This window comes from Oncorhynchus nerka, linkage group LG3 (assembly GCF_034236695.1).
Source record: "Oncorhynchus nerka isolate Pitt River linkage group LG3, Oner_Uvic_2.0, whole genome shotgun sequence".
Lineage (NCBI taxonomy): Eukaryota > Metazoa > Chordata > Actinopteri > Salmoniformes > Salmonidae > Oncorhynchus > Oncorhynchus nerka.
In genome coordinates, this window is record NC_088398.1 from 41130043 (window position 1) to 41158016 (window position 27974).

General features: G+C 42.0%; 1 protein-coding gene across 6 annotated transcripts; it reads left to right on the forward strand.

Moving 5' to 3' along the window:
• The first annotated feature begins 411 nt into the window (after positions 1-411).
• On the forward strand, positions 412-27588 carry LOC115107886 (villin-1-like). Of its 6 annotated transcripts, none has more exons than XM_029631633.2 (20): positions 412-790; positions 10261-10369; positions 10789-10863; positions 10981-11177; positions 14499-14607; positions 17183-17293; positions 17652-17860; positions 18163-18241; positions 22146-22244; positions 22598-22751; positions 22828-22928; positions 23038-23175; positions 23384-23542; positions 23755-23934; positions 24073-24218; positions 24412-24553; positions 25481-25669; positions 25877-25945; positions 26267-26419; positions 26558-27588. In XM_029631633.2, exons 2-20 carry the CDS (start codon positions 10289-10291, stop codon positions 26669-26671), a joined length of 2505 nt encoding a protein of 834 aa, XP_029487493.2. In that variant the 5' UTR covers positions 412-790; positions 10261-10288; the 3' UTR covers positions 26672-27588. The 6 variants fall into 6 exon arrangements, with proteins under 6 accessions (XP_029487493.2, XP_029487485.2, XP_029487512.2 ...); XM_029631625.2 differs by lacking the exon at positions 412-790 and adding an exon at positions 800-1009; XM_029631652.2 differs by lacking the exon at positions 412-790 and adding an exon at positions 800-947.
• Positions 27589-27974: the final 386 nt, after the last annotated feature.

The following is a 27974-nucleotide window of genomic DNA, read 5'->3' on the forward strand; positions in this document are numbered from 1 at the left end:
ATGGACTCCAGCTCATGATTCAGAGAAAGAGAATGTGATGCACTCTGCAGTCATCACAACGACAGAGCATCTACAAAGATCTACTATTGTGTACACTAGCAGCGCTTCCCTTCCTTTTTCCCCCTACATTTTAATAATATTCAAATTCATATTATCAACAAATCTACTATCTCATCTTCCTATTATGCAAAGCTTGATGTCAGGAAAATACCTGACTTTCAAATCTGCACAAGACAGAAAGTTCTGCAACCTGCAGCTTCCCAAGCGCTCAAAATCCTGTGCAACCTTGCCTTACCAGCTGATCGGCCCATTGTGTTAGAGACGGGGAGGGGGGGGGGGGGGAGAGGGAACTACTGAGAGAGGCAGGGGGAGCTGGGTCTCCTATGCGTGATTGTTGAGGTTGGGTCTTATCCCCTCCTCTGAGGGCCTTCGACACTCCGTAGCACTTTCACAAAGGGAGAGCCATGGAGCTGAACTAACCATTCACCCAGAGCCACGGAAGGAGGGTGAGAGTCCGCCAGCCCAGCCCCAGGAGAGGAGCACCCAGTGGCAGCCACTCAACAGGGGATACAGGCAGCTCCGAGGTGCTGGCTCATTTGATCTCCTCCCAGGCACCACCACCACAGCACCAAGAGGTTGGTTAATGAGTTGGAGGAGGCAGAGGGAGTGGCTGTACACAAGGGGCTGAAGTTCACCGAGACACAAGCAGCAGGTGGAGGGAGAGATTGTGAGAGAGAGCCTGACGCACTGACGCTGTCAAGGAGACACACACACCCTCCACCTGACTGAGGTAGGTGAAGCAGTGTTTGACGGGTGAATGCTCCTTGTTTGTTTCCTTGTGTTTCCAGGGGGGTTGTGGTGCACGGCGCTTGTGGTGCACAACGCTGGGAACAGGCTTTGATTTAGTGTGGATTGGACACCAATTCCGAAAGGGAGAAGGTTGTTTCGTGAGTAAACGAGACCTGGAGTCACCTGACTTTCCACCTAAGGGCTTCAGAGCTGTCAGCAGGTGTGAGCACGTGTTTGTGTGTAATGTGTTAGTGTGTCCGTTTGTATGGATGTTTAAGGTCATCTGTTTCTTTAAGCCTGCTTACATGTGTGCACTGTTCGTGTGCCCCTACTGGCATTGTTTGTATGTTGTGTCTCTGTACGCGCCTACTGCGTGTGTGTGTCTGTCTGTCTATCTGATGTGTGTATGCAATCACAGGTCATTGCAAAGCTGAGGGGAAGTGCACTGTACGTATGGCGCTGCCTGCAATGTTTCTGTGTCTCTGTACGAAGCCTACTGTTTGTCGGTGTATGCATGTGTACGTGCATGTCTGTACATCACGTGTAGCCTGTGCCTCTGAGTGTTGGCAAGTCCGTAGATACCTTTCGGTAACCTGTCTTGCTCTGAATTTTCCCATGCCCGCCCCTCTTCTCTAATCAGCAGCGTTTCTGAGGGGCTCCTGTGTTGAGTTGTTGCATGACTTCAGGGGAACAAAAGTCCGGCCCATTAGTGGACCAAACAGCTCCCCACTGTAGTAGTGCACCTCCCACTTAGCGTTTGCCAAATTTTAATGGTCCATTTAACTTTGTGAAGTTCTTTGAAGATCCATTTGGCCCAGGGAAACGAAGGCAACCCGGTCCAAATGACACAGAGTCAGACCATAGTGGTCTGATCTTTTGGACAGTGGTCAGGCAGAGAGGCCACGAAGGACAAGGAGGGAGAGAAGAGAGTGGTTGGCTGAGTGAAGGGGCCTCCATGATAACAAGAAGGCTTGAATAACAGCCTTCATTCAATATTTGGTTCAGCTGTAGTTCATACTGTACATCATGCTTAGCCTGTAAGTGGTTAGGGTTTGTAAATTGTTGTGGTGTGTGTATGTGTGCATGTGTGTGTGACGTGTGTGTATACATTTGCAGGTCATCATAAAGCTGAGGGGAACTACAAGGGTTTATCATTTGTGCATTTCAGACCAGATATTGGATTATGGTCAGGAGACCTGCAGGGTTGATAAGAACTGCACATTTTAGAGCAGCCTTTTATTGCCCCCAGCACAAGGTACACCTGTGCACTGATCAAATCAAATTTATTTATAAAGCCCTTCTTACATCAGCTGATATCTCAAAGTGCTGTACAGAAACCCAGCCTAAAACCCCAAACAGCAAGCAATGCAGGTGTAGAAGCACGGTGGCTAGGAGAGAGAGAGAGAGAGAGAGAGAGAGAGAGAGAGAGAGAGAGGGGCTTACTAACAGGAATGTAAACACATTTGAGATAAATAAGCTTTTTGTGCATATGGAACATTTCTGGGATATTATATTTCAGCTCATGAAACATGGGACCAACACTTTACATGTTGCATTTATATTTTTTGCTCAGTGTACATGCAGTTGTTGTCAGCAGCAGCCAAAAGAGAGATCTTCTGGTAGTTCTGGGCTAATGCAAGACAGCAAAATCGTGTGTGTTAAAAGTCATGTAATGATTAACTAGGCTATTGAATCACTGATACTTATTTTACATAATGTATTAGAAATAATTTATACATACATCCTCTGAGTCAGCAATAGTCGTCTAATGGCTTCAAGTATAGTCCCCTCAACTGTCTCCACACTGAAATACTGAAATAAATTAGCAATTACCTAATTGCCAATGTCAGGCTGGGTCTGTAGTTCTATTTGGCATATCCCATTTAGAATAATTATGTTTATTTGAAAGAGTAGCGAATTAAAGTAGCCTAGATGTTTGGTTTATATAGCTAAATTAGCTAGCTAGCTTACAAATAGGCTCAAATTGTAATAACGTTTAACTTCGTCTAGCTAATAGTTTATTACTTTGGCTTCATATATTTGAATTAAATAATCAACTTTGCTTACCTTAATACATTGAAAATAATGTGTTTATTGGTGGGCTACTTGCGTGTTGGTTCAGCCACTGTCCTCTTGCATGTTCATGTTGGAATGGCAGTTGTTTTTTTTAATTGACCAAAAGGTACTATACAGAACCCCTTTGAGTTCCCACAAAAAGCTGACCATTTCTGTCTTTAATAAAGCCCTTTTGTTGGGAAAAACTCATTCTGATTGGCTGGGCCTGGCTCCCAAGTGGGTGGCCCTTTGCCCTCCCAGGCCCACACATGGCTGCGCCTCTTCCCAGTCATATGAAATCCATAGATTAAGGCCTAATGAATTCATTTCAAATGACTAATTTTCTTCTATGAACTGTATCTCAGTAAAATCTTTGAAATTGTTGCATGTTGCGTTTATATTTTTGTTCAGTATATATACCTATTTTAGGAAAGGGTTCCTTAAGCTCATCCAAAAAACCAAAAGGTTCTATATAGAACCCCAAAGAACCCTTTTTTCTAAGAGTGCATAACCTACAGAAAACCATAATACAACCAACGAAGAACAAATAACACACTGTATTATCTGCATTATAAACTGGGTGGTTCGAGCTCTGAATACTGATTGGTTGACAGCCGTGGTAAATCAGACCATATACCACGGGTATGACAATACATTTATTTTTACTGTTCTAATAACATTAGTAACCCGTTTATAATAGCAATAATGCACCTTGGAGGTTTGTGGTATATGGCCAATATACCATGGCTAAGGGCCGTATCCAGGCACTCTGCGTTGCGTTGTACGTAAGAACAGCCCTTAGCCATGGTATATTGACCATATACCACACCCCCCTGGGCCGTATTGATTAAGTGTGCTTCCCTTTACTGACCAAACCCACAGACAGACCAATAATACACAGAAACAACCCATACTTATAACAAACTCAAAATCACCATGCAACTCCATTATTATTGAATGGGAATTTCACTGATACAACACGTTCAGTTTGAAACTAATTGATGACCAAAGCCAACTCAAACACAATACGGCTAGCTTTCATGGTATTCATGGGGAAATTGTGTTCTGTACATTCTAGGACTTTCTTCAAAAGAATTTAACACAATTGTTTGGGGAAAAAAAAACAACATGTAACACACAAGTCATTACTGTGCAATTAAGAATCATTTCCATAGCAATACCTGGTCATTTTCTATAGCCTAAAATAAAGTGTTCCTCTAAATGTATATTCAACAGCAAACAAACAACAAGGGCAGGGAGGGGAGGGATGACCACAAGTAAATATGAGTCACTACTGAGGAGGACAAACACAATGAGACAGCTATGGACTAAACACTTGTTTCTAGGAACAAGGTCGCTCGGCACTAGATGAGAAGAAGGCACACACACCTGTATGCATATCACATCTGCTTGCCATATATGGTCACTGAGGTAATGGACAATCAAGTGTGTATGTGTGTGTGTGTGTGTGTATGTCTGTTAAAGAGAGAGAGAGGGCAAAATGCAGGTGCTGTAAATGGGGTGGTAAGATCCTGCTAGATCCTGACATATCTCACCCTTTCCTCTCCACTCCTGGTTCCACTACATTAGGTGAGTCCTTTGTACAACGTACCAAGCTATTGGTCGGTTTCTGTTTGTTTCCGCAAAGATAAAAGAGGGTTTATGTTGAACAGGCTCTGTCTTGATGTAGACAATTAAGGTGAAATGTTGACTTGGTTAATGTGTTGATTCTTGGAGAGGTAGGCTAAGGAAAGCTGACCTGCGTTAGACGCCGGTATCGGCTACAGTAGTGAAAGTGTCAACCTGCAAATGTTATATTGGTATTAGGAGACACAGACATTTAAATGACTGTACAACACTTCAGCTTGACGCATTGAAAAAGGATGGATCACTGTAGATTTTGGGCACCGATGGTGAAAGTCTTCATGCCGTGACATGGTTGTTGCTGTATTAGATACACGTAGGCTACTTTTTTAGCTTTTGTGATCCATTTCACAGCGAGCATTTGTGTGCAAATTTTCCTTTGTATTTTTTACATGTTAGTAGATGGCATGAGAAGGGTGGAGAAAGCAACCTAATGAACCAAAACCAAGGACAACTAGGGCATGACCACAGGCACAGTCCCTTAGAAATTAGGCAAAGCGTGGGCTAAAAAACTAGGACGTATCGTGTCTGCACACACAAACAATTTCCAGACCATTAAACTTGGTATTAGACTTGTGCAGCTTTCTAAAATGGGGACTTGACTGATCAACCAGGTGAAACAGTGTCTTAACGTTGTATGAGTTATTGTAGTTCACTGTAGTCCTCATGTTGAGGGGATGTACACTACCTTTCAAAAGTTTGGGGTCATTTAGAAATGTCCTTGTTTTTGAAAGAAAAGCTATTTTTTTGTCCATTAAAATAACATAAAATTGATCAGGAATACAGTGTAGACATTGTTAATGTTGTAAATTACTATTGTAGGTGGAAATTGGTTGCTTATAATGGTCCTCTGTACGCCTATGTAGATATTCCATTAAAAATCACCTACAATAGACATGTACAACATTTGCAAGGTCTACACTGTATTTCTGATGAATTTGATGTTATTTTAATGGACGAAAAATGTGCTTTACTTTAAAAAAGAAGGACATTTCTAAGTGACCCCAAGTATTTGAAAGGTAGTGTAGATGTTATAGTATGGGGAGGGATCTACAACAGTACTACCCTACATCACCTTAGTAAGAGGAGAGATGCCATTTGGCACTATGCCAGACCCTCACCCGATGGGGCCATATCAGTCAATATTATACCACAGGGTGCTGCCCTGCTTGGTTGACGTCAGGGGTTGGTAGTAACTGTAAAGCTATGGGACCTTGAGGTCACAGGCAGGATGATTATCACAGTGCAATAAAAGTTCCCCGATCATGAACCATCTCCACCTTTGAACTGGGTTGAGGAAATCAGTGGGATTCATTTCATGGTTGGTTGGCCTGGGAACGGATGTGGGAGAAGGAGTGTCCTCTGTCAACCTGTCACTAAACCAATGTTAGGCCCCTCCTTCATCATAGAGTATTATCCAATCAGGACACAGCGAATATAGGTGTGGTTGCAATGAGCCATTATTGTATTACTCTATCAACAGACCTCTGAATAGCAGTTAGAGGATAATTATTTTCCTCATAAAGTTATTGTTTTATGATAAGCATACACGCATCTATACTGTGGTTAGTTCATAAGTAGAAAGACATTATGAGTGCATTGGTCTCACTTATCCTCAATTGGAAATGCTAATAGACTAAATATAATAGTAATAATGTTTTTGAGGACGTAGATTAAGCAGTGGTATAAATGTAAACAGTTAACATATACATTACACACACTAGCATGGACCAACCATACACAAATGAGTTGCTGGAGGAGTAAATCATCAAGCTCTCAGAGTCTCACTGTAGAATCAGATGTCCAAACCCTTGTCTACAAGCTTCACATTTCGAAGGTTAAGTTTAGGCATTAATTCCGATAGTTAAGGGTTAAGCTTTGGGATAGGGTTCAAACAAACCAAAAAAAAACGAGTGCCTAGCACTGGGATTGAACAAGTAACCCTCAGAGCTGGAGCTCGCAGTTTACGACCACCTGCTATCCCGATCACAATGCCCTAGCAAAACCCAAGCCTACTTTATTGTAATAGCACTCACCGTTTCCCCTTAGTGGCGGATTTTGAAGTCATCTCCTGACGTCCTGCTTACCCAACCGGAGGTCTAGTTTCGCAGTGGATGTGTGAATAGCCTATCATGGGTCTTTGTAATTATGAGCGTTATACCCATCAGTAAATGTACCAATGATGTAGGGTGGGGCATATGATTGATTGATTTACAAACACTCGGGCTACAAAGGACACAGTGTGATAGACATTTTAGGGCTCTATTCAATTTGCATCGGAGAAATGTGGCTTTCCTGCTTTAGTGGAGACTGCGTTCAAGGTAAACGCTGCTTATGTCGGCTCAATCGGAAATTACCTTTGGATTTCCAGTCGCAGAATCTGATTGAATAGAGCCCTTAGTCTGTTTCAGTAATGGCTGCTGTTTGGTTTAGCAGCCATATGGAGACAGCTGGGAAGTCTGCGGTTACAAGAAATGGGCAGAGAGCAAACACAGCACAATAACACGTCATGGTCCACTTCTCATAAACTGAACTATGCATCCTCTATGGTCTATCAGCAGCCAGCCTGCCTGCCAGCCACACATAGCATACTGTTCCAGCTGGCCCTCATACTCTCAATAGGAAGATGCTTTCAATGGGGACAATTTCTTGTTTTATTTTTTTTTAAATGTAAAAATCACCTTTATTTAACCAGGTAGGCCAGTTGAGAACAAGTTCTCATTTACAACTGCGACCTGGCCAAGATAAAGCAAAGCAGTGCAACACAAAAACAACACAGAGTTACACATGGAATAAACAAAAGCACAGTTAATAACATAATAGAAAAGTCTGTATACAGTGTGTGCGAATGAAGAAAGATTAGGGAGGTAAGGCAATAAATAGGCCATTGTGGCGAAATAATTACAATTTAGCAATTAAACACTGGAGTGATAGATGTGCAGAAGATGAATGTGCAAGTAGAGATACTGGGGTGCAAGGGAGAAAGAAAAAAAAACATTTGGGGATGAGGTAGTTGGGTGGCTATTTACAGATGGGCAGATGTACAGGTGCAATGATCTGTATGCTGCTCTGACAGCTGATGCTTAAAGTTAGTGAGGGAGATATGAGTCTCCAGCTTCAGTGATTTTTGAAATTCGTTCCAGTCATTGGCAGCAGAGAACTGGAAGGAAAGGCGGCCAAAGGAAGTGTTGGCTTTGTGGGTGACTAGTGAACTATACCTGCTGGAGCGCCTGCTATGGGTGGGTGCTGCTATGGTGACCAGTGAGCTGAGATAAGGTGGGGCTTTACCTAGTAAAGACTTATAGATGACCTGGAGCCAGTGGGTTTGACGATGAATATGACGCGAAGGCCAGCCAACGAGTTCATACAGGTCGCAGTGGTGGGTAGTATATGGGGATTTGGTGACAAAACGGATGGCACTGTGATAGACTACCTCCAATTTGCTGAGTAGAGTGTTGGAGGCTATTTTGTAAATTACATTGCCGAAGTCCAGGATCGGTAGGATAGTCAGTTTTACGAGGGTGTGTTTGGCAGCATGAGTGAAAGATGCTTGGTTGCGAAATAGGAAGCTGATTCTGGATTTTATTTTGGATTGGAGATGCTTAATGGGAGTCTGGAAGGAGAGTTTACAGTCTAAACAGACACCTAGGTATTTGTAGTTGTCCACATATTCTAAGTCAGAACCGGGCGGGCAGGTGCAGGCAGCAATCGGTTGAATAGCATGCATTTAGTTTTACTTGCATTTAAGAGCAGTTGGAGGCCACGGAAGGAGAGATGTATGGCATTGAAGCTCGTCTGGAGGTTTGTTAACACAGTGTCCAAAGAAGGGTGGGATAGTAGTCCTGTTATGTGGACGTTTTGTTCCTATATGTTGTTGGGGATTATATCTATCTGATAATCAACTCAAGGCTTTTCGCAGTGGACATTTAAATACAGATTAAACATAGGCTAGTCCGGGACAAAAATACATGCTCTGTGCCGAATTTCTATTGAAATATTTTATTTGTTCAGGACTAGGCTTAGCCTAATGTCTCGTGATCAGATTGTGTGCAGATGACAAAATTACGCAAGAGTTTACTTCATGGTTAACAGAGATTCGGGTTTAGCCTAATCTGTGTCTGAGATACCGGTCCTAAAGGTTTAAAGCCTTCATAAGGTCATTGTTCTCCATCTCTCTCTTAGTTTCATAGAGAAGAACTTGGCTTCGGCTCGCAGCAAAATGTACCAACTAAATGACAAAACATAATGTGTCAATCCCTTAATTTATGCTGTGCATTGGAATAGACTATTACATGAAACACACTTTAGATGCATTTTCAGTTTTGAGATAGATTATAATGAGTCCAATAAGCCATGAGACCATAGCAGTATAAACATTGCTGTTGTAAGGCAGCACCATGTGTTTTGGCACTCAGGAAATTGGAGACTGCTGTATGTGTTCAAGGATGTGGTAACATTTGGGCGGTACTGAGGCTTTCACTTCCTTCAATGTGGCCAACTGTTTACAATTCTCCTGCAATGGTTTCTTCAAAATAAGTGGTTAATTCGAGTAGGGTCCCACCCTGCGTTTGACAGTACAATGAGCACATAGTGAGATACTCTTGAGCAGTATACTCCCATTACCATTCTGTGACCTGAGACAGAAAATGAAATAATCTACTGAGGTGACATCATTGACTCAGCAAATGAACAACTCAAAGATATGCGGGTCAACACCAGCACCAGCTGTCAGAGCAGCTCACAGATTACGGCACCTGTACATAGCCCATCTATAATTTAGCCCAATCAACTACCCCTTCCCCTACTGTAGTTATTTATTTATTTTTGCTCCTTTGCACCCCATTATTTCTATCTCTACTTTGCACATTCTTCCACTGCAAATCAACCATTCCAGTGTTTTACTTGCTATATTGTATTTACTTCGCCACCATGGCCTTTTTTTGCCTTTACCTCCCTTATCTCACCTCATTTGCTCACATTGTACATATACTTATTTTTCTACTGTATTATTGACTGTATGTTTGTTTTACTCCATGTGTAACTCTGTGTTGTTGTATGTGTCGAACTGCCTTGCTTTATCTTGGCCAGGTCGCAATTGTAAATGATAACTTGTTCTCAACTTGCCTACCTGGTTAAATAAAGGTGAAATTAAAATATTTAAAATTAAAACTCCTCCCCTTAGTAAGTGTCACACCCTGACCATAGTTTGCTTTGTATGTTTCTATGTTTTGGTTGGTCAGGGTGTGAGCTGAGTGGGCATTCTATGTTACATGTCTAGTTTGTCTAGTTCTATGTTTGGCCTGATATGGTTCTCAATCAGAGGCAGGTGTTAGTCATTGTCTCTGATTGGGAACCATATTTAGGTAGCCTGTTGGGTTTTGTGGGTGATTGTCCTTGTTCCTGTCTCTGTGTTTTGCACCAGACAGGGTTGTTTTTGGTTTTCCACATTTATTGTTTTGGAGTGTTCGTTTATATCTTTGTTTATTAAACATGAATCAATATAATCACGCTGTGTTTTGGTCCGCCTCTACTTCACCCCAAGAGAACCGTTACAGTAAGTCATACAAGGTACCGGAGCCAGGTAACACTAAGAAACAGTAGAGTTGATAGAGTTTGTCTGTTTTGATGAGGTTTTCAGTATTCTAAGTTCTCTGTGTCATGGTATGGAATAGTACTGAATGTGTATACAAAATAATTAATTCAGGTTAGCTACTTTCATTAAGACATAGTGAACCCCGCAATGACTCACATACCCCCCTCCTTTCCTTCTAGGTATCTTTTCTAAGCTGAATCTGGCACCATGCCACAGATGCAGGTCAAAACCCAAGTTGCAAAAGTCCTCAATAAAACCACACCAGGGCTGCAGATATGGAGAATAGAGGTGAGACACCAGAACATATATATTTTGCCATCACTACACACTTAGAAAAAAAAGGTGCTACCTAGAACCTAAAATATTTGGCTGTCCCCATAACAGAACCCTTTGAAGAACCCTTTTTTTGGTTCAAGTATAACCCTTTTGGTTCCAGGAAGAACCCTTATGGGGTCCATGTGGAACCCTTTCCACAGGGTTCTACATGGAACCCAAAAGGGTTATACCTGGAACCCAAAAGGGTTCTCCTATGGGGAGGGCCGAAGAACCATTTTGGAACCCTTTTTTTCTAAGAGTGTGTAAAGAATATGATAGCAGAACAAACGTCTAACATGTCAATGCCATTCCAAGTTAGGCTCTTAATCTAAACTTTTCCACACAAGGACATTAAATGCTATTTAACTTGGTCATATTTGCCTATTGGTCAGGACATGGAGATGGTGCCCTTCTCTTCTAAAGCATATGGACAATTCTATGAAGGTGACAGCTATGTCGTTCTATACGTAAGTAATCAATGTAACATTATGTTGGCTTATTCAAAACTACTCCTAAAAAGTGGCCTATACGGACAAAATACACAAAGTGACATCCCAGTAACATATTTCTGTCTGATCCCGTAGACCAATAAGATGCGTAGCTCGTTCACCTACGACCTCCACTATTGGCTGGGAAAGGCCACCTCCCATGACGAGCAGGGGGCGGCGACCATCTACACCACTATGATGGACGAGCACCTGGGAGGCATGGCTGTGCAACACCGTGAGGCACAGGGCTATGAGAGCGACACCTTTCGTGGATACTTCAAAAAGGGCATCATGTGAGTGATGTACAACAAACTACACCTGTCTACTGTATGGATAATATGTCATGTCAAACTATTTATAGACAAACAACTTCAGTTCCTTCAACTCATTATTCACACATCATCAGAGTGCGACGTATATTGAACACTGAACGAGAGACCTCGGTTTAATGTTTGTGTAAATTTGTGACAGTATTTCCTTGCAAAGTTTAATTTATATACTTTTTGATTTTGTGACCACTACCATCTGCCCTGGGGTTGCCGAAGCTAGCTACTAGCCTAGCTGGGAGCTATCATTGTCAAACTAGCAGGGTTTTCCACAAACAGCTTGAACACAGTACACGACACAGTTAGCCCTTGTCCCACGGTTATTGTTGCTGTATTCTCTCTGCTTTTCCCCTGCAACCTGACCTGGCTGGAACTACATTGTGTTGCTACCAACATCAGCGATGCTGCAACCAACAGTATGTGCAAAGATACTGCTTTTGTCCTCACTGCTGTGAGCAAATCTTTAGGAGGACACATTTCAGATTTTTGGATTTATAACATAATCCAGTTAGAATCAGGAATTCCCCAGGGCAACTATCTAGGTCCCTTGCCTTTTTCAATCTTTACTTACGACATACAGCTGGCTTTGAGTAAAGCGTGTCTATGTAGGCAGATGACTCAACACTATACACGTCAGTTACTACAGCGACTGAAATTACTGCAACATTTAACAAAAGAGCTGCCGTTAGTTTTAGAATTGGTGGCAAGGAATAAGTTAGCCCTAAATATTTCAAAAACTAACAGCATTGTATTTGGGACAAATCAGTCATTAAACCCTAAACCTCAACTAAATCTTGAAATGACTAATGTGGAAATTGAGCAAGTTGAGGTCATGGTCAAACATGTTCATACAACAGTAGCTAAGATGGGTAGAAGTCTATCCATAATAAAGCGCTACTCCTCATTCTAAACAACACTATCAACAGGGCAGGTCCTACAGGCCCTAGTTTGTTGCACCTGGACTACTGTTCAGTCGTGTAATCAGGGGCCACAAAGAGGGACTTAGGAACATTACAATTGGATCAGAACAGGGTAGCATGTCTGGCCCTGAAATGTACACGAAGAGCTAACAAGTGCGTAAAGAATGGTACCGGAGGAGATGGCTGCTGTTTTACGGGCTCCTAACCAATTGTGCTATTTTGTGTTTTTTTGTGTTTAACTTATTTTGTACATAATGTTTCTGCCACCGTCTCTTATGACAAAAAAATAACTTCTGGGTATCAGAACAGCGATTACTCACCTCGAAATGGACGAAGAGTTTTTCTTTAACGAGTCGGGCGCAAAGGATTTACTCCAGATACCGGACCAGGCCCAAATCCCCTTCATTCTCATTAATATAAGATGCCCATCCGTCCTATTGGCCAACGTGCAATCATTGGAGAATAAACTGGATGAGCTCCGGTCAAGTCTATCCTACCAACAGGACATTAAAAATTGCAATATCTTACATGAATAATATACAATTGGCTGGTTCTGTGCATCAGCAAGAACAAACAGCTGCCTCCGGTAATACAAGGGGTGGCAGTCTGTCTATTTGTCAATAACAGCTGGTGTGCGAAGGTTTTAAGGTTTTACTTACCTGAGGTGGAGTATCTCATGATAAGCTGTAGACCACATTATTTACTAAGAGTGTTTTCATCTATATTTTTCATAGCTGTCTATTTACCACCACAAACCGATGCTGGCACTAAGACTACACTCATCGAGCTTTATAAAGTCATGATCAAACAAGAAAATGCTCCTCCAGAAGCAGTGCTCCTAGTTGTCGTGGACTTTAATGCAGGAAAACTGAAATCTGTGTTGCCTATTTTCTACCAGCATGTTACATGTGCAACCAGGTGGGAAAAAACCTCTAGACCACCTTTACTCCACACACAGAGACGCTTACAATGCTTTCTCTCGCCCTCCATTTGACAAATCTGACCATAATTCTATCCTCCTGATTCCTGCTTACAAGCAAAAACTAAAGCAGGAAGCACCAGTGACTCGCTCAATACGGAAGTGGTCAGCTGATGCAGATGCTAAGTTACAGGACTGTTTTTTGTTCTGGGATGGCATTGAGGAGTATACCACAGCAGTCACCAGCTTCATCATGAATTGCATTGATGACATTGTCCCCACAGTGACCGTACGTACATACCCCAACCAGAAGCCATAGATTACAGGTAACATCCACACTAAGCTAAAGGGTAGAGCTGCCACTTTCAAGGAGCAGGACTCTAACCCGGACGCTTATAAGAAATCCCGCTATTCCCTCAGACGAATCATCAGAGACAAATCATCAAGACTAACATTGAATCCCTACTACACCAGCTCCCACGCTCATCGGGTATGTCAGTGATTGCAAATGATTAGACTACAAAAGGATGCCCAGCCGCAAGCTGCCTAATTGCACCTTCCTACCAGGCGAGCTAATGTAGGTATTACAGTCATAGACTGTTCTCTGTGCTGCCACACGGAAAGAAGTGCTGGAGCGCCTTTGAAAGAGGGGTCTCAAATGAGCATAGGGGGTTTACAGGGTGTGTGTGTCTCAGTCACCAGATCGCAACCCAAGTGAACACTTATGGGAGATTTTGGAGCAGCACCTGAGACAACGTTTCTCGTGGCAGAATGGTGTCGCATCCCTCCAATAGACTTCCAGACACTTGTAGAATCTATTCCAAGGTGCATTGAAGCTGTTCTGGCCAAACATCCTATTAAGAAACTTCATGTTGGTGTTCTTGGCAGTTCCTGTAGATTGTAGTGATATTATATTGCCCCCTCCCCTCTACAGCAAAGGCTGTTTCCTCTTGTAGTGTTTCTTTATCTAATCTTAAATTGCATTGCAACTGAGGGTCAGAAAGGATGTTACTACAGCAGGCAGGATAAAATCAAATAAAACACTGTTGAGGAAGTTAACACAACCATCACTTCTGCATTCTGGCTTCTGAAAAAAAGCATAATGGTCAGGCAGAAGAGTATGTAGGGTGGAGTCAGAGTGGTACAGCGCAACAAATAACTTCAGAACGATGTACCTAATATGTAATGGTATTCAGCAGGGTTCAATTTAAATTGAATCCAGTCACTTCAGAAACTGAGTTGAATTAAAAAATTAAAAAATAAAAAGTTTATCCATTTATCCATTCTATTTTTCAATTATTTATTTCGAATTTCAGTTTACTTCCAGAATTTGCTGACATCAATTCAAATTGACCCCTGTCCTGGTATTAATTCCACATAACGACAGCTTTCAAAACCATCATTGATGGCTGTCATCTGACAGCACTCCTTGTGCGTGTTTTTCCACAGCTACAAGAGTGGCGGCGTGGTGTCTGGGATGAAGCAGGTGGAGACCAACACCTACAACATCTGCCGCCTGCTCCATGTCAAGGGAAGGAAGCATGTGGTGGCTGGAGAGGTGAGAAAGCTCACAGATGTAGCCCCAACTCAAGCCAATATATCCCTAGTGGAATATATTACCTTCACACAGCCTCGGCTCTGCCCTTGACTAATGTCTTCATTTACTATATTGCCTTCAATTCTACTGGACTAGAAACCACTCTCCACACCTCACCTCAGAAGAGATGCAGAAACTCTTGGGTTCAAGTACATAAATGATTAGTCACATTTGCTGTGCCACTGACTGGCTCTGTGTAGCTCCTCTACAACTGGCATAATCACATTTAAAGACTGTCAAGAATTCACACTTATGTGTCTTTATGATCATCCCAAGGTAAATGTACTAATTGTGAAAGCTGAGTACAATGTCTTATAAGGAAAAATTGTTAACCCTTAGAGATATCTAACCCTTAAAGAGAATGTTGGTCGACACATCAGTGCAATTTACCGTTAACCTACAGTATCAATCGGGTGCGTCATACACCCATTATTTGAGAAGGTACACAAAGGACGGAGGGGGGTTGATTAATTTAGCATTTTTCAAACACATGAACACAGCCTTATTCTAAAATTGACCAAATATTTTTTTCTCTTCATCAATCTACACACAATACCCCATGGTGACAAAGCAAAAACTGAAATATAACATTTACACTCTGTACTTTGTTGAAGCACCTTTGGCAGCGATTACAGCCTCGGGTCTTCTTGGGTATGACGCTCCAAGCTTGGCACACCAGTATTCGGGGAGTTTCTCCCATTCTTCTCTGCAGATCCTCTCAAGCTCTGTCAGGTTGGATGGGGTGTGTCGATAGCACAGCTGTTTTCAGGTCCCTTCAGAGATGTTCGATGGGGTTAAAGTCCAGGTTCTGGCTGGGCCACTCAAGAATATTCAGAGACTTGTCCCGAAGCCACTCTTGCGTTATCTTGGTTGTGTGCTTAGGGTTGTTGTCCTGTTTGAAGAAGAATCTTCACCCCAGTCTAAGGTCCTGAGCTCTCTGGAGCAGGTTTTCATCAAGGATCTCTCTATACTTTGCTCCATTCATCTTTCCCTTGATCCTGATTAGTCTCCCAGTCCCTGCCGCTAAAAACATCCCCACCGCATGATACTGCCACCACCATGCTTTACCGTTGGGATGGTGTCAGGTTTCTTCCTGACGTGGCACTTGGCATTCATCAGACCAGAGAATCTTGATTCTCATGGTCTGAGAGCCTTTTTGCTCTAAGCGGGCTGTCATGTGCCTTTTACTGAAGAGTGGTTTCCGTCTGGCCACTCTACCATAAAGGTCTGATTGACTGCTGCAGAGGGTTGTCCTCCTGGAAGGTTCTCCCATCTCCACAGAGAAACTCTGGAGCTTGGTCAGTGTCCATCGGGTTCTTCGTCACCTCCCTGACCATGGCCCTTCTCCCCAGATTGCTCAGTTTGGCCGGGCGGCCAGCTCTAGGAAGAGTCTAGGTGGTTCCAAACTTCTTACTTTTAAAAATGGTGAAGGCCACTGTGTTCTTGGGGATCTTCAATGAGACAGACCATTTTTGGTACCCTTCCTCATATCTGTACCTCGACACAATCCTGTCTCCGAGCTCTACGGACAATTCCTTCGACCTCATGGCTTGATTTTTTTCTTTAACGTGCACTTTCAACTATGGGACCTTATAGACAGATGTGTTCCTTTCAAAATCAGAATTACTTATGCAAATAAGGTTTTTCAGATTTGTATTTTTAATTTAGAAGAAAAATGTTTTTGCTTTGCCATTATGGGGTATTGTGTAGGGGGTCTGAATACTTTCTGAATGCACTGTATATATTTCCTTTCTTGATAACTTATCTTAGCTTACCTCTTTAACTCTTCAATTGTCATGCACATTGATTGATTAAGAAGTGTTATGAGTTTACATTGGTATCATAATTGATAGTTATGAGGTTGGGAGATTGGGAACCTATTTAGCTGATTAGCTGAAACCAACTTCATAAAATTGCTAGGTGGCTAGTATTAATGAGAAACAACATTTAAATTTGACCTATTCATCAAGAAGGAATCAATAGGCTACATAAATTGAGAATTCATTTACAAGCATACCTCGTCAGCTAAAATCAAGTAAAACGCTATGTTTGTCACCCTCTCTCTCCTCCTCCACTGACGATAAGGGCACTCACTAGTGACTAAAGTATCTAGTGACCTGACTAAGCATCTCTTTGCTCTGAGCACCTTGGAAGGAACCACTTACTAAGGAGAATAGGGGGGGATACTCTTTGCCTGATCCAGTTACTGTGCCCCCTCTGCCAAATACCTCTGACCAATCATTTAGTAAATAATAATGATAAAGCATGGGCTTAGAAATTACGTTTAGTCATGAATTTAACATCTGAAAATGTAAAAACAGGACAAATATGAGGAGGCATGTGCCTCTGTACCCCCTACGTTACTTGATATAACCACGTCAGCATCGAGTAAAAGCCTTAATCTCCCTAGTAAGTGGTTCCTTCCTGTTGCTGTTTGTAATCATATTAATCAAATTCAGGGAATGTTATAATGAAATTAATCTGTGTCCTTTCCGTCCCCATCCATCACCATCCATCCATCCATCCATGAGCACAGGTGGACATGAGCTGGAGCAGCTTTAACAAGGGGGATGTGTTCCTGCTTGACCTGGGCAACCTCATCATCCAGTGGAACGGACCCAAGAGCAACCGTATGGAAAGACTCAAGGTAAGGAGACATTCTATACCAGTGGAGGGGTGGCACTTACTTTTTTTTTTTTTTTTTTGCTTTGGTGCATAATGAATGTGTGATAGGTGAAATCATGGGTCAAACTACATTGCCTTCACACCTCCAGGCATATCAGATCAGTGATAACCACGAGGAAGAGAAGTGAGGAAGGGTGCATTGTTTAAGGATTCAAACAAGGCCCCTAAGTAGGAAGACCTCTGCCTATAAACCTAGCCCTTACAGCATGGAAAAGCATAAAATGAAGACTGGATTGTGGTTCCAATGGCTCAGTGGGGTAGAAAAATTGTGAATGTCGACCGTTCCGTAAGGTTGATGTTGTCGCGGATGTTCTTTGCAGGGAATGACTCTAGCCAAGGACATCCGCGACAGGGAAAGAGGGGGGCGGGCGCAGGTTAGCGTGGTGGAAGGTGATGACGAGAAGTCTTCCGAGGAGGCCATGAAGCTGATGAAGCAGCACCTGGGAGAGACGAGACGAGACATCAGGGACAGCATCGCGTCTGATGATGTGGTCGACCAGAAGCTGAGGTCCAGCGTCAAGCTCTTCCAGTGAGTGCTGACCACTTCAGGGATGTTTATAACCTCCTTAGGACCTGTCATAGACATTATAGCCGCTTTGTGACCTGTCATAGACATTATAAACTCTTATGACTGACGTTTCAGACATTATAACCTTGTATGACCTGTCATAGACATTATAACCTCGTATGACCTGTCATAGACATATACTGTAGCAGATGTTAACTAGCTAGTGAGAGTTAGCCATCATGCAGTATGTTACCCGGTTGGCACACTTCTCATTATTATAGAATTATTGTGAAAAATAACAGAATTATGTTTGTTCTGTGCAGTATCTCAGATGCCCAGGGGAACCTTGTGGTGCAGGAGGTAGCAGTGAAGCCTCTATCTCAGGACCTGTTGAATCACGAGGTCAGACTCCTTGTCAATCATGGAAAGGGGAGGGAGCATGTTAAAGGGGAAGGGTTTTGGTGGCACTTTGGTTTTCAGTGCTGAAATAACAGGGTAATGTCCGGAAAGTAATAGGAAACAACAGGGAAATAAGGCAGCAACGACCAGATACGAACTAATAACCCATTAATAGTTTGCTTGTAGCTGCTAAATACTTACAGTACCAGTCAAAAGTTTGGACACACCTACTCATTGAAGGGTTTTCTAATACTTTTACTATTTTCTACATTGTAGAATAATAGTGAAGACATCAAAACTATAAAATAACACTTAATGAATCATGTAGTCACAAATCTTAAATATATTTTAGATTCTTCAAAGTACACACCCTTTGCCTTGATGTCAAGTTTGCACACTCTTGGCATTCTCTCAACCAGCTTCATGAGGATTGCTTTTCCAACTCTCTTGAAGGAGTTCCTACATATGATGAGCACTTGTTGGCTGCTTTTCCTTCACTGCAGTCCAACTCATCCCAAATCATTTCAATTGGGTTGAGGTTGGGTGGTTGTGGAGGCCAGGTCATCTGATGCAGCGCTCCATCACTCTCCTTCTTGGGCAAATAGCCCTTACACAGCTTGGAGGTGTGTTGAATCATTGTCCTGTTGAAAAACAAATGATAGTGGGACTAAGCGCAAACCAGATGGGATGGCGTATCACTGCAGAATGCTGTGGTAGCCATGCTGGTTAAGTGGGCCTTGAATTTTAGAAATCATTGACAGTGTCACCAGTAAAACACCCCCACACCGCCTCCATGTTTCATGGTGGGAACTACACATGCAGAGATCATCTGTTCACCTACTCTGCGTCTCACGGCAGCTCCTGTTTTCTTTCGACCATTAAATTTATTTTTTATTTTTTTACCTTTTAACTGGGCAAGTCAGTTAAGGACAGATTTCTTGTGATTCAACATGGCGGTTGGAACCAAAAATCTCAAACTTGGACTCATCAGACCAAAGGACAGATTTCCACCAGTCTAACGTCCATTGCTCGTTTTTCTTGGTCCAAGCAATTATTGTTGGTGTCCTTGAGCAGTGGTTTCTTTTCAGCAATTCGACCATGACGGCCTGATTCACGCGGTCTCCTCTGAACAGTTGATGTTGAGAGGTGTGTGTTACTTGAACTCGGTGAAGCATTTATTTGGGCTGCAATCTGAGGTGCAGTTAACTCTAATGAACTTATCCTCTGCAGCAGAGGTAACTCTGGGTCTTCCTTTCCTGTGGCTGTCCTCATGAGAGCCAGTTTCATCATAGCACTTGATGGTTTTTGCGGCTGCACTTTAAGAAACTTTCAAAGTTTTTGAAATGTTCCGAATTCACTGACTTCATGTCTTAAAGTAATGGTGGACTGTTGTTTCTTGTGGCTTATTTGAGCTGTTCTTGCCATAATATGGACTTGGTCTTTTATCTATCTTCTGTATACCACGTTCGTATCTGGTTGTTACAATCTTATTTCCCTGTTTCCTGTTAAATTCCGGTCGTTACCCTGTTTCCACGGCTACATACTAACTATTAACAGGTTATTACCACTTTCTTACCTGGTCATTGCCGTATTGTTTCCTGTTGCTTTCTGCATATTACCATGTTATTTCAGCACTTTTATCCACATTTTAAAGTATGTGGGAGTGCGCCATGAAATCATATTGACTGAGCATAAGCATAATAAAATGATCAGGCTCATAAAAGAATGAGAAAATGATAAGGATATCCTCTTAGCCGTGGTGTATTGGCCATATCACAAACCCCCGAGGTGCCTAATTGCTATTATAAACTTGTTATCAATGTAATTAGAGCAGTAAAAATAAGTGTTTACCTATGGTATCTGTGTCAAACCTGTGGTATGCGGTCTGATTTACAACGGCTGTCAGCCAATCAGCATTCAGGGCTTGAACCACTGAGTTTATAAGAAACATTAGGAACACCTTCCTAATATTGAGTTGCAACCCCCGGGTTCCCCTGGTCAGTCTATGTAATGGAAAGAGAAGGTGTCCCTAATGTTTTGTTCACTCAGTGTACATCTCCTTCAATATGACTTTTGCAATACAGTAAATAGCCTATTAACTTGCCGACAGATGAACAAATTATGTTGGAATCACGTCTCCAATTAAATAAAACATGTAAGTGAAAAAATAGTGGCTCAGATGAAATCATCCAAGCATTAGATACAGCTCCAAATGTTGATATTTGGTTGTGTTGTCAACCAAACACAATTCATTATTAATTTTGTACATAATAAAGGAAATAGCTTAAAGTAACGCGGCAATCAGCGGTTGCTACATACATTTTTGGACTTATTCATGATAAAGTTGAAGTCAGAAGTTTACATACACCTTAGCCAAATACATTTAAACTCAGTTTTTCACAATTCCTGACATTTAATCCTAGTAAAAATCCCCGTCTTAGGTCAGTTAGGATCACCACTTTATTTTAAGACTGTGAAAGGACTTGTTTCACGGTGGATATAGATACTTTTCCACCTGTCTCCTCCGGCATCTTCACAAGGTCCTTTGCTGTTGTTCTGGGATTGATGTGCACTTTTCGCACCAAAGTACATTCATCTCTAGGAGACAGAATGCATCTCCTTCCTGAGCAGTATGATGGCTGCGTGGGCCCATGGTGTTTATACTTGCATACTATTGTTGAACGTGGTACCTTCAGGCGTTTGGAAATGGCTCCCAAGGATGAACCAGACTTGTGGAGGTCTACACTTTATTTCTGAGGTCTTGGCTGATTGATTTTCCCATGATGTCATGCAAAGAGGCACTGAGTTTGAAGGTAGGCCTTGAAATACATCCACAGGTACACCTCCAATTGACTCAAATTATGTCAATTAGCCTATCAGAAGCTTCGAAAGCCATGATGTCATTTTCTGGAATTTTCCAAGCTGTTTTAAAGGCACATTCAACTTAGTGTATGTAAACTTCTGACCCACTGGAAATGTGATACAGTGAAATCTGTCTGTAAACAATTGTTTGGAAAATTACTTGTCATGCACAAAGTAGATGTCCTAACCGACTTGCCAGAACTATAGTTAGTTAACAAGACATTTGTGGAGTTTTAATGACTCCAACCTAAGTGTATGTGAACTTCCGACTTCAACTGTATTTACCCATTGATTCTTGAAGAATACAACTTTTAGCTTCGTTCAACTGTCATACCCAATCAGAAACTCGAACATAAGCTTGTTTTACTCCAATGTTTGTAAACAAAGTAAATGTAAAACACTGTACTGTATAGCCACAAAACATACGTAAAACTATCATTTTAGTATCCATAGCTGTCTATGAATTTGAGACTGGTTACATTTCTCCAGCCCCATCCCTCAGCTTTTTACCGAAACAGTGGCAGGGGCATGCAGTGAATGGAATGGTGTCAAACAAATGGAAACTAGGTGTTTGATGTGTTTGAGACCATTCCATTGATTCCGTTCCAGCCATTATTATGAGCCCCTCCTACCAATTTAAAATGCTACCACTGCTTTTAATGTAATATTAAAATGCAATCCAGGTGGTTAGGTTGTGTTATTATATGAAGCACAGTGATAACACATTAAGTTGTATAAATACAAATGATCTGACATTGTTTTCCAATTGGAATTTGGTTGTGCTTTTCGATGGTTGTCTTTTTGAGTGGGTGAATTTGACCAAAATGGCCACCTTGAAGTGTCGTAGTCTGCCCAGTGGGCTGAATCTGTTAGAATGGTTACAGATATTCTGACTATGCCACACAAGAGTTGTGCAGCAATGAATAATGCAGTGCTAACACTCATTTAGGCAAACAGTAAACCTCTTTAGTTGGCGGTAGAGGTATCAATGAATTCTATTCTATTAAGTGAAACATCATCTAATGTAAATGAACTAATTTCACAGGATTGCTATCTGTTGGATCAAGGTGGTATAAGGATCTTTATCTGGAAAGGAAAGAAGGCTTCCAAGACAGAACGGTCCAAGTCTTTGGATAAAGCAGAAGTGAGCTGCACCTCTTGACACATTTTAGTTTCACAATGCTTTTGATATCCCTTTGCTGTCCCCTGGATGCTTTTTAGTTGAATACAGGGGGGGGGGGGGTCCTAAAATATCACCTCCCCCTTTTTGTACAACCCAGATACCAGTTACCTCAAGTTAACCCTAAAAATCACCTGGATACCTGAAACACGTCTTCCGGTCCTGGATCACAGATACACACAATCACTTACCAATTCAACTCTCTCTGACACCCATAACTCTTTACCAATCTAATTTATGAATACTTTAAAAAAACGGAGGGGAGTGATATTTTAGGACCCCTCTGTATTCAACTAAAAAGCATCTTGTAATTCTAGGCATACAAGAAGGCGAAGGGCTACCCTATCTCCACCTACGTCGAGACGGTGAATGATGGTGCAGAGTCTGCCGTGTTCAAGCAGCTGTTCCAGAGGTGGAGCGTGAAGGGTCAGACTGTGGGGATGGGAACCACAAACAGTCCAGGCAAAATTGGTGAGAAAGTCACACAATAAAAAACACTGATTGAGCCAAAATTAGTATCTCTAAATGTTTTTTCTTGACAATGCAGCCAAGGTTGAGCAGATCAAGTTTGATGCTACTTCCATGCATGCAAGGCCTGACGTGGCTGCCCAGCAGAAAATGGTCGATGACGGAACAGGCGAAGCAGAGGTTGGTAACAACCTGTAATAACTAGCTTTGACAAAATAATTATTCATAATCCTCCCCTTTAAACTGTATATCCAATGGAAATCAACACTTCCCATTTTCCTCCAATCAGGTGTGGAGGTTAGAGGACAGTGAACTGGTGCCTGTTGACAGGAAGTGGTTGGGCCACTTCTATGGAGGCGACTGCTATCTCATCCTCTACAAATATGAAGTCGGCAACAGGAGTCACTACATACTATACATATGGCAGGTCAGAACACCCTACTATCCAACATTCCCTCTTTGGCATTATAGGCATAGCTCTCTGTGATGCCTGGCAATCAAGCTTTGATAATACCAGAAATGTTTTATATGAGCAGAGCTTAATTCCATGACTTAGTCTCTGGCTTGCTTGCTTTCCATGCAACCTTATGCAGAAATGTACAGTAACTATGGTGTGTTTGATGTGTACAATGTAGGGTCGCCATGCAAGCACCGGTGAGCTGGCTGCCTCTGCTTTCCAAGCCGTGAACATCGACCAGCAGTACAACGGTGAGCCAGTTCAGGTCCGAGTGCCCATGGGGAAAGAACCACTCCACCTCATGGCCATATTCAAGGGCAAGATGGTGGTCTATGAGGTAGGCGCTTCATGGTATTCATGTTAAGGGATTTCAAATGTCATCTTACAAGAGGTGACTGAAATATGACACCACATAGATCTTATTCAATTACGAGACAAATTAAAAAAGTCCAAATTATGTTTGACATCATCTGGTTCCATCTTGGTGATTGGAATCTCACCATGAATGTTATCCTAGCTCATCATCAAGATTGTAATCATGGTTTGCAGGAGGGGAGCTCCAGGGCCAACTCTGCACATGTCCAGCCGGCGGTTCGTCTCTTCCACATCCACGGCACCAACGAGTTCAACACCCGCGCCATCGAAGTGCCAGCACGCTCCTCGTCCCTCAACTCCAACGACGTCTTTGTGCTCAGCACTGACACTTGCTGCTATCTGTGGTATGGTAAGGTAAGCACCATTTCAGAGAAATGCCATAAACGTATAATCCAGGTTTGACAATGTAACAGTTCTCCAGTTAAACACGGATGAGGAGAGTACAAGGGCTGTGCCTAGTTATGCGACAGGTATGACTCTTATCCCTTGCAGGGCTGTTGTGGTGATGAGCGAGAGATGGGCAAATCCCTGGCAGACATCATCTCCAGGAGGGAAAAACATGTAATCGCAGAGGGTCAGGAGACGGCTAACTTCTGGGTAAATCTGGGAGGCAAGACCCAGTATGCCAACAGCAAGAGGTACCACACTTCACCCCTTGGTTTTATAGTTCCCTAAGGGTCCTATTCGACTGAACTCAGTTAGCGGGTTGAAATGAAATGTATTCATAAACCCATTGTACTAGACAGCAAAACACTGTCTAGTACAATGTAACTGAAAAATGACATCCACGTCTGATGCCTTCTGCCTGGGTCATCTGTGGTCTCTACCAAGGCTTCAGGAAGAGCACAACATCACCCCACGTCTCTTCGAGTGCTCCAATCAGACAGGCCGCTTCCTGGCCATGGAGGTCACCAACTTTAACCAGGACGACCTGGACGAAGATGACATCATGCTGCTGGACATCTGGGATATGGTGAATACCTGTATTTTTAACCCTGGAATCCAAACTGATGTGCTGTGTTTCCCCGATGTTTCAGTTTGGTCTTCAGGCAGGATACTACTGTACTGTCCTTTGGTCGTCTCTATCAATTAGTGCTGAGCGATTAGTGCTTTTTGGGGTTGGTTTGGTTTCAGTTAGATTATTAAAATAATCAGTTTTCCATTTCGGTTTTCGATTATTTGAATGCTGTAACACAGAACAGAACAATGAATAAAAGTTCAGTGATGCTAGTGACTGCTTATTCCCTTATTAACCATAATTTATTCACATTACTTCATAAAATATTTCAGTTGAAGTGTATATTACATATGTTTTATTTGAGGACTTTATTATTTCATTCCAAGTCATCATCTCATCTCTATAGCGCTGCTGCCTATGCTGTCTGACAAAATCACAATTTTGTACATCTTCAAAGAAAATAAGGCATACTTTTATGACTGCTGAATGCCAACTATAAATCACTTTGATAATGTATTTTCAGGTACAGTAGATGCCTCGCGAAGCAACAGCTGCTCTCTATATGCCCTCACGATTGCGCATTGTCCCTTCCGTATCAGGCTAAAAGAAACACAGACCAGAAAAGATTATGGTCATTGTAGTTATCACACTTTGTGTACTATACTAGGTAGATTATTGGACTGTCGGAAACTTCAACTCCCTACTACATCGTAGAGTTGAGGCTAGATCTGATTTATCTCTAGAGAAACTGTGCAATGTGCGCATTGACCTCACAGAAGAAACTAACAAAATGGAATTCAAATAATTGAACCGCTGTCAGTCAATTAGTTGTTTAAAAAAAACAAAAAATAAGACATCTCAGTTAATCGCTCAGCACTACCATCAATCTACGATCTGGAAGTTTGGTTCTTTTAAAACACAGGAGGTCCTCTTCCTCCTCAGGTGTTCCTGTGGTTGGGCAAGGGAGCTAATCAAATAGAGAAGGAGAATGTGGTCCCCACGGCACATGAGTACCTGAGGACCCACCCAGGTGGTCGAAATGTGGACACCCCCATCGTGCTGGTCAAACAGGGCTTTGAGCCTCCCACCTTCACAGGCTGGTTCCACGCCTGGGACCCACACATGTGGAGTGTATGTAGCATGCTTTGTAGTCAGGATAATTATGAGATGATAATACATACTGTAAGAGGGTCAAATACGTATGACAAGCCTAACAATGCATTCTAACTGCATAATGATGCATTTCACCGCTTGGCTTCAGGTAGTGTTACCAAAGTCTCTTTACACAGGGCACAAAATATTGAATTAAACAAGCTGCTTTGCTTTATACATCTACAGGGAGGGAAATCCTACCAGGAGTTGAAGGCTGAGCTTGGGGATGCCAGCGACATCATCCAGATCACCGTGGTGAGTCTCTAATCTCTCTCAAGCCCACTCACGTCACCTGATTTACGAAACAGTTCTCATGTAAACATTCTTTACAAATGCACAGTGCAACGTACAGTATATGCAATCCAAAGGAAATGTACAGTATTTACGTGTTCATGTTAATATGCATTCGAAAATAATGTCCACCAATGAAGTTCCCAAAGGTCTAGCCACCATTTGACCAGGTGTTCTAACCTAGGCAAGTCAAATCCAAATAATGATTGTATTGTCATAGAAACCACAGTCAGATATGATTTTCTGCTCTGGTTAAATGAATGGTCTGTCGGTTTATGGCTACAGGACAGAAGCACATCCAACTCTACTCAAAAGAACTCCAAGAGCATTGGTGAACCACTGCTGTCCCCCACCGTTGGGGCCACCTTCCCTGCAGACAAGCTGTTGAACCGCCAGACAGAGGACCTGCCCGATGGGGTTGACCCCACCAAGAAGGAGGTAAAATAACAATGGATCTCCATGATTGGTCTCTCGCCAGTCTGTACTTCAGTGTAGCTGTCAGCTAAATTCCTGATTAATGTAGTCAGTCACTCATCTATTTTAACATGTACTATACCATACCTCAATCTTTTCCAGGAGTATCTGTCCAATGCTGACTTTGCTCTGCTCCTGGGTGTGTCCCGGGTAGAGTTCTACTCCATGCCCACCTGGAAGCAACAGAATCTGAAGAAAGAGAAGGGTCTGTTCTAGGAGAAGAATATCTGCACCTCGGGTCTAAATTTTTGACAGCGTAAAATAGCAGCGTGCTGTCGTCAAATCACACGGTATCTCCTCAAATACTCTCTTGGGAATCGATTTCATAGGGAGGTTGGAATAATGCAAGAACTACACATCTTTAATTCTGTATCTTGAATTAGCACCGTTATTCGTGCATCCTTAAACTCCAAACATATTGCCCCCGCGTGGACTTCATTCCAAATTAGATCCACTAAAACAAAAGCATAGGGAGAATATCGGACATGGCGAACACTATCACTGCTTTTTTGCGGTGTCAAAATTAGGCCCCTCATGTTTTGTCATCTAGCCTTGCAATTCACTCATTCTCAGATAACCAACAGTAGGTTGGTTATCAAATGACTTGTGCCTTAGGCTTTTTTTTTGTTTTGTTTGTTTCTGAAATGTTGCTGTTGTAATTTAAACAATCAAGTTATGGAGAGGGAACGTGTAGGGGATATGAATAATTATATACGTTTTGTTATCTGAGATTTATCGTAGGCACAATAAGTAGCACTTTTCCCCTGAATTTGCTACTTGTGTCGCCGAATTCTACCTGGATATATAATGTAGCTGTCAAGCATTTAAGACTAAGCAGGAGATGATATTGGTTCTATACTTTATTTTCACAATGAGCCTTATTAACATTGAAAATGTGTCTAAAATGTTTCTTTGTAATGGAGGACCGCAAAGGCTTAGTTATATGTTGTAGTGCAGAAATATAAAGATGAGTTACTTCATATGCTTTATAATATAAATGTTTAGATCTAATGTATCAATGAAATTCAAGATTGTCAAATGGGGATAACTACTGCGGTATTTAGTTTCTGTCTTTATATGAAGACCCTTCAAATGCCATGCTGAATGGCAGTCAATAAAGATAATATTCCCCACTTTGTAAGTTCAATACCTTCAGCAAATCATAATAACTAAAACTGGATGTGAAATGAAATAGCAAAGTGTGGTAAAATACAGTTACTAACAGAGTTCCCATGCTTTTAAAAAACTTATGTTCCATAACAGTATAAATCACTTTTGTTTCCAGTTCATATTCTGTTCCTCTAATAATTTCTCTATTCTGTTCCCTGAACTGATTCCAACTCCTGCCGTTACTTGTATAAAAGCTGTGGATGGAAACGTGGTTAGTTGACATACACTCTGCATGAACTGAATGATAAATCCCATATCGGTCTTTCAGTCAGGCCAACCTCTGTACTGTGCAAGTAGGCTAAGGTAGGTCTACTATTGAAACTGTCAAATTTTGTGAGGGTTTTAGGGG

What these genes read in the sequence shown, in the direction of transcription:
- LOC115107886 (XM_029631633.2), top strand. Translation starts at nt 10,289, where the DNA reads ATGCCACAGATGCAGGTCAAAACCCAAGTTGCAAAAGTCCTCAATAAA. An exon ending in TCCAGCGTCAAGCTCTTCCA is followed by an intron (nt 17,861 to 18,162) that starts GTGAGTGCTGAC and finishes TGTTCTGTGCAG; the next exon opens with TATCTCAGATGCCCAGGGGA. An exon ending in GCAAGATGGTGGTCTATGAG is followed by an intron (nt 23,543 to 23,754) that starts GTAGGCGCTTCA and finishes CATGGTTTGCAG; the next exon opens with GAGGGGAGCTCCAGGGCCAA.